Here is a 13,160-nt window from a genome sequence, read left to right on the forward strand (position 1 = left end):
TTTCAGCAGCATTGCAAGAGGTTTAATCTGGAGACAGATGGATCCTGGGCAACGTGTTTTAGGGGACCCTCCTTGACAGGGGATTTGTAAGAGATGAACTCTAAAGGTCCCTTCCAGCCTCAACCATTCTGTGATTCTGTGAAAATTTTTCTCTACAGAGTTATGTTTTTATCATCCATTTGTCCAGAGTGGGCTTGACATCACCCTTATTGAGTTCATTCTGCACAGAAAACACAAATAAGGAACAGGCTATTGCACACAGCTTGCAAAAAAAAATGAACTCTTTGAAAGGAAAATGGAGCTAGTTCTGAGCTGGTGTGTATCTCTACAGTTCTAGCAACTACCAGAATGATTTTGATTTACATGCAAAGAAGATGAAGCCTTTGGTGTTTATTCCCTATATATAGCAGTATTTCAAAGGAAGAAAGATCTTACAACTGCAAATGGAATTTTCCTAGAAAAGAGCCTCTGTACTTTCCCTAGCAAAGTACACAATTACTTGTCAAGGACTTTCCTGTTACTGCTGTCAACAAATTATTTTCTCTCTGAACTGGACAGCTCTGACAAACCCATACGATTCCTTAAATGGAGAGTGATGAATGGATATTTAAGAGTAGTAATGATGACAAGCAGCACAGTCTTTTTTATTATTATTATTTATCTTTAATCTGACCTGATAATTTCATTCATTTTTGTTTATTCAACATGCTTTCCACTTCATAATGGATATGAGAACTAAGGAGCTTTCATTTGATATACACTGAGAGACAAATGAGTTCGAAGATTAAGTCTTGAAGGTATTAAAAACAGTTTACTTTTTATTCTTCTACTGTTATTTATGATATGCCAAGGATATCCTTATTGTTGAAAGAAGACCCCTACAACTACAACCACTACGGAACTACAGCTGGGAAAGAAGTGGTTTCCTTATACTGTCAGAGCTTTGAATGTTTGTTGTTTCCTTTTCTTAAACTCGGATGAAAAGTCAGAGCCTCAAAATAGCTTTGTAAACTAGTCATTCAAAAAGCATTTGGATCACTTGTTTTGCTAATGTTCAACTTTAATCTGAACATTCAAACACAGGAGTCCTTTTGAAACAAAAGGAGCTTTCCCACAAAAGATTTGTCATAAAATTTTTTTATTATAAAAATTGCTTAACTCCCTATGAGTTGAAATTCATCTCCCTTAGAGAGATGATATAGCCAAAATATTGGCAGAAGAGAGAATTCTGACCGTGAAGACTTCTTTGCAGTTTTCCTTAAACTCAGGAGTTTAAACAGGAAGTCATTAGGCTGTTCTTCTGAGAGTTTTACGGGCAATTAGCATTTATTTTGTCCATTTCTGCTGTGCTTCCTGTTTTATGCTTCATAGAAACTTTGTACTTCTATGCTTCCCAGAATGTTTGCTCCTCCCTTCCGCTCCCAGGAAATGTAAATATTAATCTAATCGGACTTTGTATTTTTAAACGATGTGGTAAGGTCCACCCTAGGATTAAGTAACCCAAACTGGCATCAGAGCAGCTATATCAGCCAGAGCTTTGTATACCATCACGTTGACTTCAAATAGGTAGTCTGCCCATTTCTTAATTTCTCTTTTTAATTGTTCTGGCACACTGTTCTGACCTGATTCTYGGGCAGGGCCTTTATTACAGAAGTTCCCCTTTGAAAGGTCATRGACACCATGACTCCTTCTGGCATATAGAAAAGTGAATCCGAAGATGTGATTAAGAAGAGTGAGATGTAATGCAGTGGATGATCCAGATCCAGGAGACTGTAGAAGAGTCTCCCTAGAACAACAGTGAAGAACCAGTTCTTCAGGCAAGTAGAGCAGGACTATATACAATCAGAGGAAATGTACTGGATGGAATTGCATTTTGGTGGGGTAGGAAGAGGGAGGYAAATGAACAAACACCTTCTTTAGCTAGCGTCTCTGTTACATGTCTGCACATGGACCCTTGTCTTTGTCCACATTGTCACTTAAGTCCAAGTCCAAACCCAACCTCAGTCCCAGCTGGGATCACATCAGTCCCTTAGCTAGAACCCTGAATTGTGTGCAGTCATGTCCACGGCCTCCCTTCTAATCTTATAACTCCATCTATGATCTTCTCAGTACTATGTCTGGCTTCCCATCTCTTCTAARGGCAGATGTCTCTCTGACAGGCCTCCCTGGCTCCCCTGAAACATCTTGCTTTCAAAAGGTTTTGTTAAAGAAACACACTGCAGATCACTCCCCAGTCGAGTCACCCACTATGGGGTTTCTAGCAACAGCAGACTCGACAGGGCTTCTCTCCAACTATTTCACCTGGCAAGCCAGGAGAACACTGAATGTTGTAGCACTAGTAAAAACTTACCCTATCAAAAACAACGACACGCAGAGAGTTATTGCCTAGAGGGAATGATAGCACCTCAATAACCATATCGTCATTCCAGGATATTAAAGATAATCAGGATGACATGACAGCCTAAAACACGGGCATATTGCTAGGAATGGTCCACTTGACAGTTCCCCTGGCTGGGCAGGTGTGTGTCGCCATGTGTTAAGAGTAAGAACTTCAAGAGAAAATTCAAGAGGCAGTCTTTCTCCAAAGAGGAACCATTCAGYATCTTACTGATGAGATAAAATTTCCTAACTGGAAAGGATGATGAGTACAGGGAGGACTTCAGAGGATGGCCAATGAAAATTAATTTTGGAGAAAGCAACTGCTGCTGGTCACATGAGTTTCTTATTGGCTGTGAAACAAACAAAATTAGAAATAATAGAAAGAAACATGGAGAACTGACAGGTCAAAGAGACAATGCAGAAGCATACATGGTATTTTATATATATATATATATATATATATATATAAAAATGTGTGTATATGTGTATATATATATATACACATATACACACATTTTATTGAAAACACAGTATGGACTCAAGAGCTACAGAACCTAAACAACAGGAAAAGAGTAATAACAATGRGGGTAAGACTGGAGATAAATTCATGATGGATTCTGATCAAATTAGTTCCCATATCCTATGAGTATCTGGCTATGACAGTGTGCTTGCAAGCCAGTGAAAATGATGGTAAATGTCATGTAGGAATAACTCACAGATGTCACAAGTCTGCAATTCATAAACTACAATCTTGTTAGCTATGGAAGAATAGGGAATTGGTAGAGAGAAATAAATAAAAAAAAATCAATAGGAAAACTAAATTAATTAGCAATCTAGTTTTTGAGAAAAAGCATAAACCGGTCGGATGTGAAGGAGAAAGGACAATGAAAAAAATAGATCAATAATAATAGAAATAGATGAAAAAATCTCTGTKTCAGAACAGAGCAATGCAGAAATGGAAGCAGAAGTGGGAGAAAAGTTGGAAGAAACTAAGAAAACGTGCAGAATAAGCAATTACATCAGCAATGAAGTTGCTTTCAAAGAACTAGGGGATGTTTTTCAGGGAAAGCAAAAATGAAATACATAATAATGCATATATAAATGCAATGCATGTATATATAAAATGGAAAAATGGAAATGAACAAACCTCTTCTATAAGACTGATCAAAAGAAAGCAATTTTAGCAAAAAAAAAAAAAAAAGATTGCAAAAAATGTGAATGGACCAATACTGTCAAGCACTGAGAATCAAGAATGATCAAGATAAGCTACACTACAAATATTATCTGATTGGAAAATATCAGAATGGAATAGAGTCCACAATTATTGGTTAAGTTATTTAATAAGTTATTTAATAAGCTTATTTACCCACAATACACTGAAAGACATTGTAGAAAAATGCATGTCACGATAATGGTGTAAACAGCTATGTTCTTTAGAAGTGAAAGTGCCTATTATTTAATAAGCTTATTTACCCACAATACACTGAAAGACATTGTAGAAAAATGCATGTCACGATAATGGTGTAAACAGCTATGTTCTTTAGAAGTGAAAGTGCCTATATCGTATTAGGACAGCCATATGAAAGCGTCAGGGAGAACACTGCAAGAAAAGCTTTGATGCATGAACAAGTTACTACAGAGCAATAGCTTACTGCATCATCTGAGCCATAATAAATGGCTATGCATATGCTCTTAGTTCACAGGAAATGTTACAGTAAATTAGCCTATTCCACAAGAAATTAGCATTCATGATTTTTGACACTAAACCAGACCACTTATAATCTCAAACTGGGATACATTTGGCCAGGGAAAACTTGCATGGATATATTGCCTCATCTGATCAGATATAACCAAGAAGCGTTTTTGGTATGAAATTCTACTAAAATAACTCTTACATGTTGATTGAGGTTTGTCTTTTGCTTTATAACCAGAGATTCTTTATGCTAGCAAGAGATGGGTGGGAAGTGGCCTTCTGCAACCGAACTGCTTGCATTTATTAAAGACTATTGATCTTCCTGAATGGTCAGACTGTTATAGCCAAATTCCTACACTGAATACGTCTTCATTCAGCAATTGCAGCCACCTATTCTTTTTAAAATTTGTGCCCAATTTTGGAAATTTCCCATTAGCACCTACTAAAAAATTAAAGAATCTATTTTCCCATTTTTATATGGCAATTCCACAGTATTTTTCAATTGCACTTCAGCAGACACCACACAGGAAATTCTCCCTGTTTTGTTCACTGATTTGTAGCTCTATTTACAGCTGTAATTTTTTCTGGTCTGGCAGTCCTTGTTTCACTCTGCAGTACCTGGTGAACCATTTTTGTAAACACTGGGCTGACTGCAGTCCCTCTTAAAAGGTCYTGCTAAAAACATTACAAGATGAATCTAGCTCAGCTGGATGCTTTTTTCACAGCACTGACATTTTAAAAACCTGAAGGTCAAAAAGAGCATTACACTGACAAACAAAGACACAGAACTGGAAGGACTGTTAATTCCTGCAGTTACTGTATTGAAGCTATATTCAATGCTATATTCAAGCTATATTGAATTATCTCTTTGCCCAAGTGTGAAATACCCTCCTCAAATAAGTTGTTGCTATTCCTTTACTTCTGTTGGAAGCCAGGTACTAAAGCTTATCTGTACGAATGTTAGAAACTTTRTTATTTCAAGCTTAAATATATCCATGGTCCATGATTTATGATAATTTCCTTTTTGTCAATCATCTTTTAAGCTTAAGCAACTTCTCTCCCTGCTGTGACATATTCACAATGACTAACCATATCTTTCCACAGCCTTGGTTTTGGAAAGGTAAGCAAACTTGGACGTTTACTGCAACTTTCTCCATGACATTATCTTACAGAACATCAACAGGTGATTGCTCTATCAGGTCCCACAACTTGGATTGAACTGGAGCTGCACACTGTAAATTGTATGAATAAGACATAAAGGGGAAGAGCTGACATGGCTATTGTAAAGTTCTCCAAAAGAGTCATTGAATGAGGGGACATGGGAGATCCAGTTAACACAATCTACTCAGATTTCCAAAAGGAAACCAAAGTGTTTCTCCAAAGACTCCTATAGAAATTAAGCTGTTACACGACTGGAGGGAAAAACATCACACGTAAAAGTATAAGAAAGAAAGAACAACAACACGTGATCTGTTTTCTCAGTGGTGAGAGGCTACCATTGGATCTGTACTATTATAAACTATTATAAATAGTTTTCAGTGATCTAGAAAGGGAACAAGCAGCAGGTACTCAGGATAGCAAAAAAAAAAAAAAAAAAAAAAAAAACTAAGTAACCAAGCAATAAGTTGGCACATGAAGTTGCATGATATAAATGTGTAAGTAAAATAATCTTAACAATACATGCAGAGTTATAAACTCTCTATATTTTCCCTTAGAAAAAAGACACTGGAATTCTACTAGCTAGCTCTCTGAAAATTTAATCCCACTAGTGCTCAGAAAAAGACCAAAAAAAATGTTTGTAATTACTGGGAAAGAAAGAGAAAATAAAACAGAGAACATAATGCTGCTATAAAAATCCACTGATGTGCTCACACCRTGAATACCATGGCAAGCTCAAGCCTTGCCACCTCAAAAATGTTTCAGTGGAACTGCAACACAGAAGTGTGATATGAGTATCAGTTATGAGATGACTTCCCTACAAGGAAAGCTAAATAAACTCAACTCTTAAGCCCCAAAAAGAGAAAATGAAGGCAGAAGATGACATGGGATTTATGAAATCATGGAGCAAAATGAGGAAGRTGACTGAAGGAGACTGGTTTGTAATGGTCTTTTCTAACATGAAAAGGGGAAAAAGGTGGGGGAAAGCAACTAACATTAACAGCTGGTAGCTAAAAGTAAACAGAAAGAGATATTTTCTTATTAAACTTGAAATTGAACACTGCAACTCATTTCCACAAAATATTGTCCACATTTAAAGTTCACGGAGTACATAACATAGTGAAGAAAAAAATATTGGAAAGAACCATCAGTAAAAATTCAAAATAAGGGCAGCTTTTGGGACTTAAGAAGTCTCTTTGCTCCAACCTACTAGAGGATAGGAGGTTATTCTACAGCTGTATTACCATACTCCTGCTGTATTTTTATTTCCTTTCCTACACATCTGCTATTGTGCACTCTTAAAGAGAAATACTGGGCGAGAATTTTTGGTCTGTGTTACTGTGGCCATTTTTTATGTTCTCAGGCAGTGTACCTTTTAGAAAAACATCCAGTTTCAATGCAAACCTACTGTAGACACACAGAAATTCATCGTTACTGATTAGCTCATCATAAAGACCACTTCAGTACATTTGTCAGTTGTCTCCAAGGTAAAATTTCACATTGCTACAAGGATGAGCCCATCTTCTTAAGGACACTTTACTCTTCTACAGCACTTACCCGGAGATCTCAAAGCATTTTACCAAGGAGAATAAGTACCATTCAGCTTGCTTTATAGCCAGGGAAACTGAGATCTGGAGCAGCAATATAAGTTGTTCAAAGGCAAATAGCTGATGAAGGCAGGGATAGAAACAAAATTCAGGTCTTCCTTTTAGCTCATATACTGGCTTATGCCAGCAATTAATTGGTTGTGGTGAATTATTTTCAAGTGGACCCAAAAAGCACATTAGAAAACTATTAAGTTCTCAAGCACAAAAAAAAAAAAAAAAAAAAAAAAAAAAAAAAAAAAAAAAAAAAAAAAAAAAAAAAAAAAAAAAAAAAAAAAAAAAAGATTAAAGCTGAAAGTAAAGTTCGAACAGCCTAAATATTTGAGTTAATCAGCTGGGAAGGCCAAGATCTGCCTGCTTGAGAAACTGAAATGTTAATACAATCTTAGTTCTGAGAAATATTGCAGAGCAGTTCATTTCCAGGGTSAGTTCACACCAGCGGTTATTTAGAAAAAAAGCAGCTCAGTTAGCTGCCACCATTCCCTCTTTTCTAAGGGTCTTCCTCTGACCTTGCTGTGTTTTCATGGTTCACCACTTCTTTGACAGGGACTATATAAAAGATTGCATGTAAGAAATATATTTTTCTTAATAAATTCATGCTGAAATTCAGTTCCATGGCATGCATTTCCAGCCCTTTTCCCCTTAGGGGCACACCCTCAGGCAAGGAAGTAGCATTAAATCCTGGCTATGTCATTCTGCGGAAAGAAACCAGAATCAAAAATGCATTAATTCCAAAAGAAAATGGCCAATAGAGTGCATTTTCTAGTTATCAGAAACTGAATTTCAAAGCATCCAATGCGTTGGACAGCTAGCTCTCTCCTGGCATATGTTCAAACCAAAATCCATTCAAGTGAATGAAACAAAAAAGGAAAAAAGGATGATTAACTATAATTTCTCCTTCACATTTTTCTCAATAAAGATATGGGTTTGTTGCACAAGATACAGATTCAGCATTTTTACCTAGAGCTTCCTTTGTCTGAAGCCAAAAACTTCAAAGACTTGTGTCCTATTCTCTTATTTTTAGCCCAAGTCAAGATTCTGATTTCTTCTAAAGACAAGTACGAAAGCAATCAAACAAATGTGTGTACTGATTGTTCAAAATTCTCATACCCTGAGACTTAAGCTGAGAATAATATGGTTTAAGGATGAACTTGAGGACTGCAAAACCTGAAGATCAGAAGGATTTTATTCTTGTCCAATCTGCATTTTCCCAAGGCGGATCAGAATTCCTGCATGACCTGTTTCTTGGTGTTATGCCATTTTGTACTGTAGCAGTTCAAAGGAAATGGGAAATTGAGAGCATTAGAAGTAATTTCTGACAGACTAAATCGTCCTGTCTTTCAAAGAGACTCAGGCTCTTTAGAAGTAGGTTCTAGCCTTCTGTGGCTGAAAATAAGAACAGTTTAATCATATTGATACCAGCTAGTATAATGGTGACTCCTGAACACCTAATCAYGCTACTATTACTTAACAAGTAAGTACAACTCAGCTGAGCTGTACATCGAGCACTTGGTTCTTAACTAACCAAACGTGTACGATTCTCTGAATTAGCCAAGACTTCCTTCTCTGGGAGTGAAACTAATTTTAACTGCCTCATGCTGAGCAATCACATGTGGACAGGTACTGGATTTTAGTGATATCATGGCAGCTTTTATATGAGGTAATTGGATTCTCTGCCTGAGCCTTCTTTAGGAGATACTACTAGTTTCTTCTAGTACCATTCACATCACTTTATCTTTCCAGAAGTTCACTGGGATAGTTCTCCCACAGAATTTTCCTGGATGTTCTTTGGTAAACCTCTGTTTACCCACCATTTAAAATTTTTAATTAATTCAAATCCAACTCACTAATTGTGAATGAAAGAGGTCACAAAATTGTATTGTTTGTGTCTTCTATTTCTGGTGGCCTTTGTCCACTGTAGGAAAGAGAAAAGCAGGCAGCTGGATTTAGCCCTTTGTTGCTACCTACATTAAGGCAGAAGCATACTGACATACTGGAGGGAGATCCTGACTGTGTTGCCCTGGGTACATGACAGATGTCAAACTTTAGCACTCTTAATATAATTCTTCTCATAGTATCCTTGAAAGAATCAGTAACTTCAACAATAATAAGTGATGCTTATGTCATATATGATTTGACTTGCATAAGGATCGTAAAACGAGTCTGTCTAGTTTCTTCAACACAGAGTAAAGCCATTATTTTTAAWTATAAACACAAGACTTAATTGTCAGTAAAAAAATACACTTTTCAAAATTGCACTTTGGCAATCAAAGGAATATTGTAACATGAGTTTTCTGATTTGCATTTTAGACTAAATTTTTAGAGAACTCTTTTCTTCAGTCAGTGATGATTTATGTTGGGAGCAACCATAAGAAAAGTTAAAAAAGGGGCTTGCCCTTATGATTTTCTTAAATTGTATCAGCTGCTCCCCACTCCACAGTGCAATTACTGTTGTTATCTCATTAGCACTTTAATTAGAACCCAAGTGCAAGCTGATTTGGGAAAAGTTCAATTCACAATGTCAATTCAGGGCAGTACATTTGGGGCATGATCAGGGCTGTGGTTGGTTATTGGCTCAGCCTAGAGCAGCCTCAGAGCTGTTCTAAATTAGAGACAGACATAATGGTCTGTACATAAAGAGGTAGTCCCTAACTTTTATTTTCCTTGCTTGTTTGTGGTCTTTACATTGAAAGGGCTTTCTGGGGAAGAACAAGGCTATTCTCATGACTATGAACTACCTATTGTATTTGCTAGTGCTCCCACTCAAGAAATTTTCAGACCTTCTTGATTGCCAGAGGGAGGTGAAGGGGTTATGGTTCACAGTTCAGGCCTCTAGGCAATGCTATGAGAAGTAAATGTACTGAGTATTGCAAGCAAACTACCTTATGATTTCTAAATAAGATTTGCTTGAAAGTCTGCCTACCACTGAGTGAATTTACTGTGAACCTGTGTGTACTTTTGGGATGGCTCCCTTGGCGACACGCAGACTTTTACTACCTTTTTTCCCCCTTCACCTGCACACAATATGATATTTGCTGCATCTTAACAATTAGCACAAAAAATAACTCTCCTGATTTCAGTTTAGGAAGTGTTCCATTTAATAATTGTCTTCTTATGCCACAGGGAAGCTGTTTTCATGCTGAATTGCATGAAAGGTGTAGCACCGACAAGGCGATAGCTCAAGGCTTGTAAGCCTCGAGAAAGCTGGCAGTGGCTGCCTGTTCTGGAATCTCCGTGCCTTGTCCACAGGGGCTGCGGTGGGATAAGGGACGGTTCTACCCATCCTAAGTTCTYTCTGTGGGGGGACTCCACAGAAGCCTGGGAACTCTTTGTCAGGACAACTGCCTCCTTGCTACCTGTTTTTTACCACAAAGGGTAAAATCATAAGGTAAGTAGAATCGGCTCTTTCAACAGCATCTTTTTTAATTGCATTGGCCTTTCCCATCCACGCCCAGTATTTTCTGGGAAAGCATCACTGTGTTTTAGTTGAAGGTTCAACATGGTTTATGAATGAACTTCCACTCTTTCTCTGCTTGCTAGTAGTTGGCACTGGGGACAGAGTGTTGGACAGAGAAACAGCTTGTTAATTGTAAGCTGCATTGAGAAGGAAATTAAAAAAAAAGGAAAGCTAACAAGTATATTATACATTTTTCCTTTCTAGATCTGAAAACACTCTACAAAGGAAAGTAAACAGAATAACAGAGAGAGCTGAAATGAATGACCTAATGTCAAGGAAACAACCAAAAACAGATCCTAGCAATTATGACTTTGAGTGGTAGCTTCTGTGGCATCTTGAGAGAACAGCTGAGGATGTTTGACATTATTTGTCTTATTTTATATAAAAGATGTGGAACATCATAGGTGCCTATCAAATCATCCCTCTATGGAAGATGGTAGTGTCCTTCCACCCACACACATCCTTACCAGAAGAACAAGGATCACTGGCCCTTGATATATGTAGTCAATATAYTTTCCTGGTTCTTTTCCAAACCAGCATCTGTAAGAAACAAAACAAATAACAGAATCACTTATGAATGGTAATTCTTCKAGACTGACAAGAATGTCAAGGACAGCATAGAGAGATGTGCCCTTAAGTCCCTGAGTTGTTTAATTACATACACAACAGGCAGGTGATTGAGTTTTCTGCTACAAAGTCTTTTTCTGGACACAGATATGATCCCCATTTTCCCTTCCCTTTATGATCTCGCTACATTTTGGGCTATTGCCCATGTAAACATTTCCAAGAAATGTGAGAACGCACTATAAGAAAGTGCAGAAGAGGTATCCTGTTGGATCTGAAAAAGAATGAAATAAATATTCTTTGCAAGGAAAAGAAAATYTGTTAATGTATAGCAGTGCTCAAAGAGACTTCAATTCCAGAAAGTAAGGGCCTGCTGCTGTAGCAAATGTTTCTCAAACTCTGTGTAAATAAGGTACTGGGTGAATAAGGACTTCATCTTACTGGCTTAGAATCATTCTGGAGACCACAAAACCCAGTGTGCAGTACAGAGACCTTTTTTGGAGCTAGGAAAATCTTGATCCAACACTTCCAAAAGGAAATGAACTTAACTTGGGCAAACAAAATCATAGGTAAAATTACTGGGTCTCAAACTAGCAGAAAGCCTGGATGTGTCATGTGTGACTGAGTCCTAGCTTGACTTTCACTTTCCTAAAAACAAATGTTTTCCCCCCTGCTGTGTTATACAACAGACTATGCCTGTGTTTTCACAGTAACCCCTACCGATATTCATTCCATTCCCTTAACTGAGAGAAATACATTGGTTATATTTATGCTAGTAAATTAACTAGAAACAGGGCTCAAGCTGGGACTCAATCATTTATTGGATCACCATTACACTGTCTTTGGCTCAGTTTTGGCCCCAGACAAACAATGGCCAAGTCCCAAACATTTCCTGGGGAACAAATCTGGAGTTAGCATAGGCCAGAGACCATTCCCAGTAGTCTACAAACTGCACATAACTGTGATTTGGAGGCCAAGACAGTTTAATAATATGGATGTGAGCCACTCTGTGCCATTTGACCTCTAGCCTCAGGAATGATTCTGGCCCAGCTAATTTACTAGTACAGATAAAACCACAAAGTCTAGATCTTCCTTCTACCAAACAGAGAAAACTTTGCTGTCATAACTCCACAGTATCTCAGTCATTGGAGCTCCAGATTTGTCACTTGGGAGGTACATTTTGGAGTTCAAAGGTCTGAGATTTTTCCTCTTTTTGTAGATGCCTCATAGTGAGTCTATATAGGCAAAAATGAAGGCTTCTCTGCACTTACCTTGTCACAAAAGATAAGCCTGGTACTACTGGAGACATGAAAATAAGGACAGTTCTTGAGCTAAGGGGATCATGGAGACAGATGCAGATTTGCACTTTTATAAACATGCAAGAAATAACATTTGTTACCTCAAAGAGATTACAATCCATAAGACTGGACATTGAAAGTAGATGATAGGAAAGCAGAGATAAGGCAAGCAATGACTCAAATGAAGTTATTTTTAAATCATGTAATGGCCAAAAAGCCTGTCTTTCTCCAGAATGAGTTGCTTGTGAAAACAGAAGGGCTACTTGCCTGTTGCAAAATGCTGCTATTGAACTGAATGTACAGAAAAACTGAGAAATGGAGCAGGTCTCTAGGAGAACAGTTCATTATCACACAACTGTTTTTTCCTTTCTTTGATTCAATGTCTACATCTTTTTAAGTTCCAGCTGAATGAGAGGGCTTTGAATATTTTATAGATATAAAACACAACTGTTATTCCCTGATGCACTGACTGCGAATTAGTATAAACTGATAATTTTGCAACTAATCTTCCAAAATTTGGCACTGAGAGCAGGACTTGGAATAAAATACTTCCTGCAGTCCAAGTTATTATCCAAGAAGTATCCCCAGGATAGTCTTAAATGAATGAAACTGATTTTTGTGATTAGGGAGATGGAAAGATGTGAAGAAAAAGAAATTACAAGATATGCCAAAGGAAGGAAACAAAACCCTCTAGAAGTTGCAAGACCTAGATTTGAGGTAGCTTGTTGAAGAGCACTTTGGGAGAAGTATTAAAGATTGTCTGAAATTCAGAGAACGAAGAGCTATTAGAAAAGGAGTTTCTGGGGAGATGCATATTCTCATGGAAGAATCAAACAGGACTAATAAGGAAACAGACTGAGGCATGTGGCAGGACCCAGTGGGCTAACACAAGCCAGTAGAAAATTTGCAATGGAGCCAGTGGAGCAGAAAGGAGGTTCTGGCTCGAAGGTTGCTCATTGCTCTTTGGAATTTAAATACCACTGTAATACCATATTTAGAGGCAGAAC

At 37.6% G+C, this 13,160-nt stretch overlaps 1 protein-coding gene across 3 annotated transcripts in view; it reads right to left on the reverse strand.

The window, feature by feature from the left end:
- The window catches only part of CRHR2 (corticotropin releasing hormone receptor 2), a 146,273-nt gene that overhangs the window by 20,699 nt on the left and 112,414 nt on the right, over nt 1–13,160 (reverse strand). For all 3 annotated transcript variants that reach the window (XM_085316493.1, XM_085316491.1, XM_085316492.1), the window contains one exon: nt 10,759–10,831. In XM_085316493.1, coding sequence (XP_085172619.1) covers nt 10,759–10,831 — 73 coding nt within the window. The remainder of the gene's footprint in view (nt 1–10,758; nt 10,832–13,160) is intronic.

This window comes from Rhea americana, unplaced genomic scaffold (genome assembly GCF_003343005.1).
Source record: "Rhea americana isolate MKP2758 unplaced genomic scaffold, rheAme1 scaffold_47, whole genome shotgun sequence".
Classification (NCBI taxonomy): domain Eukaryota; kingdom Metazoa; phylum Chordata; class Aves; order Rheiformes; family Rheidae; genus Rhea; species Rhea americana.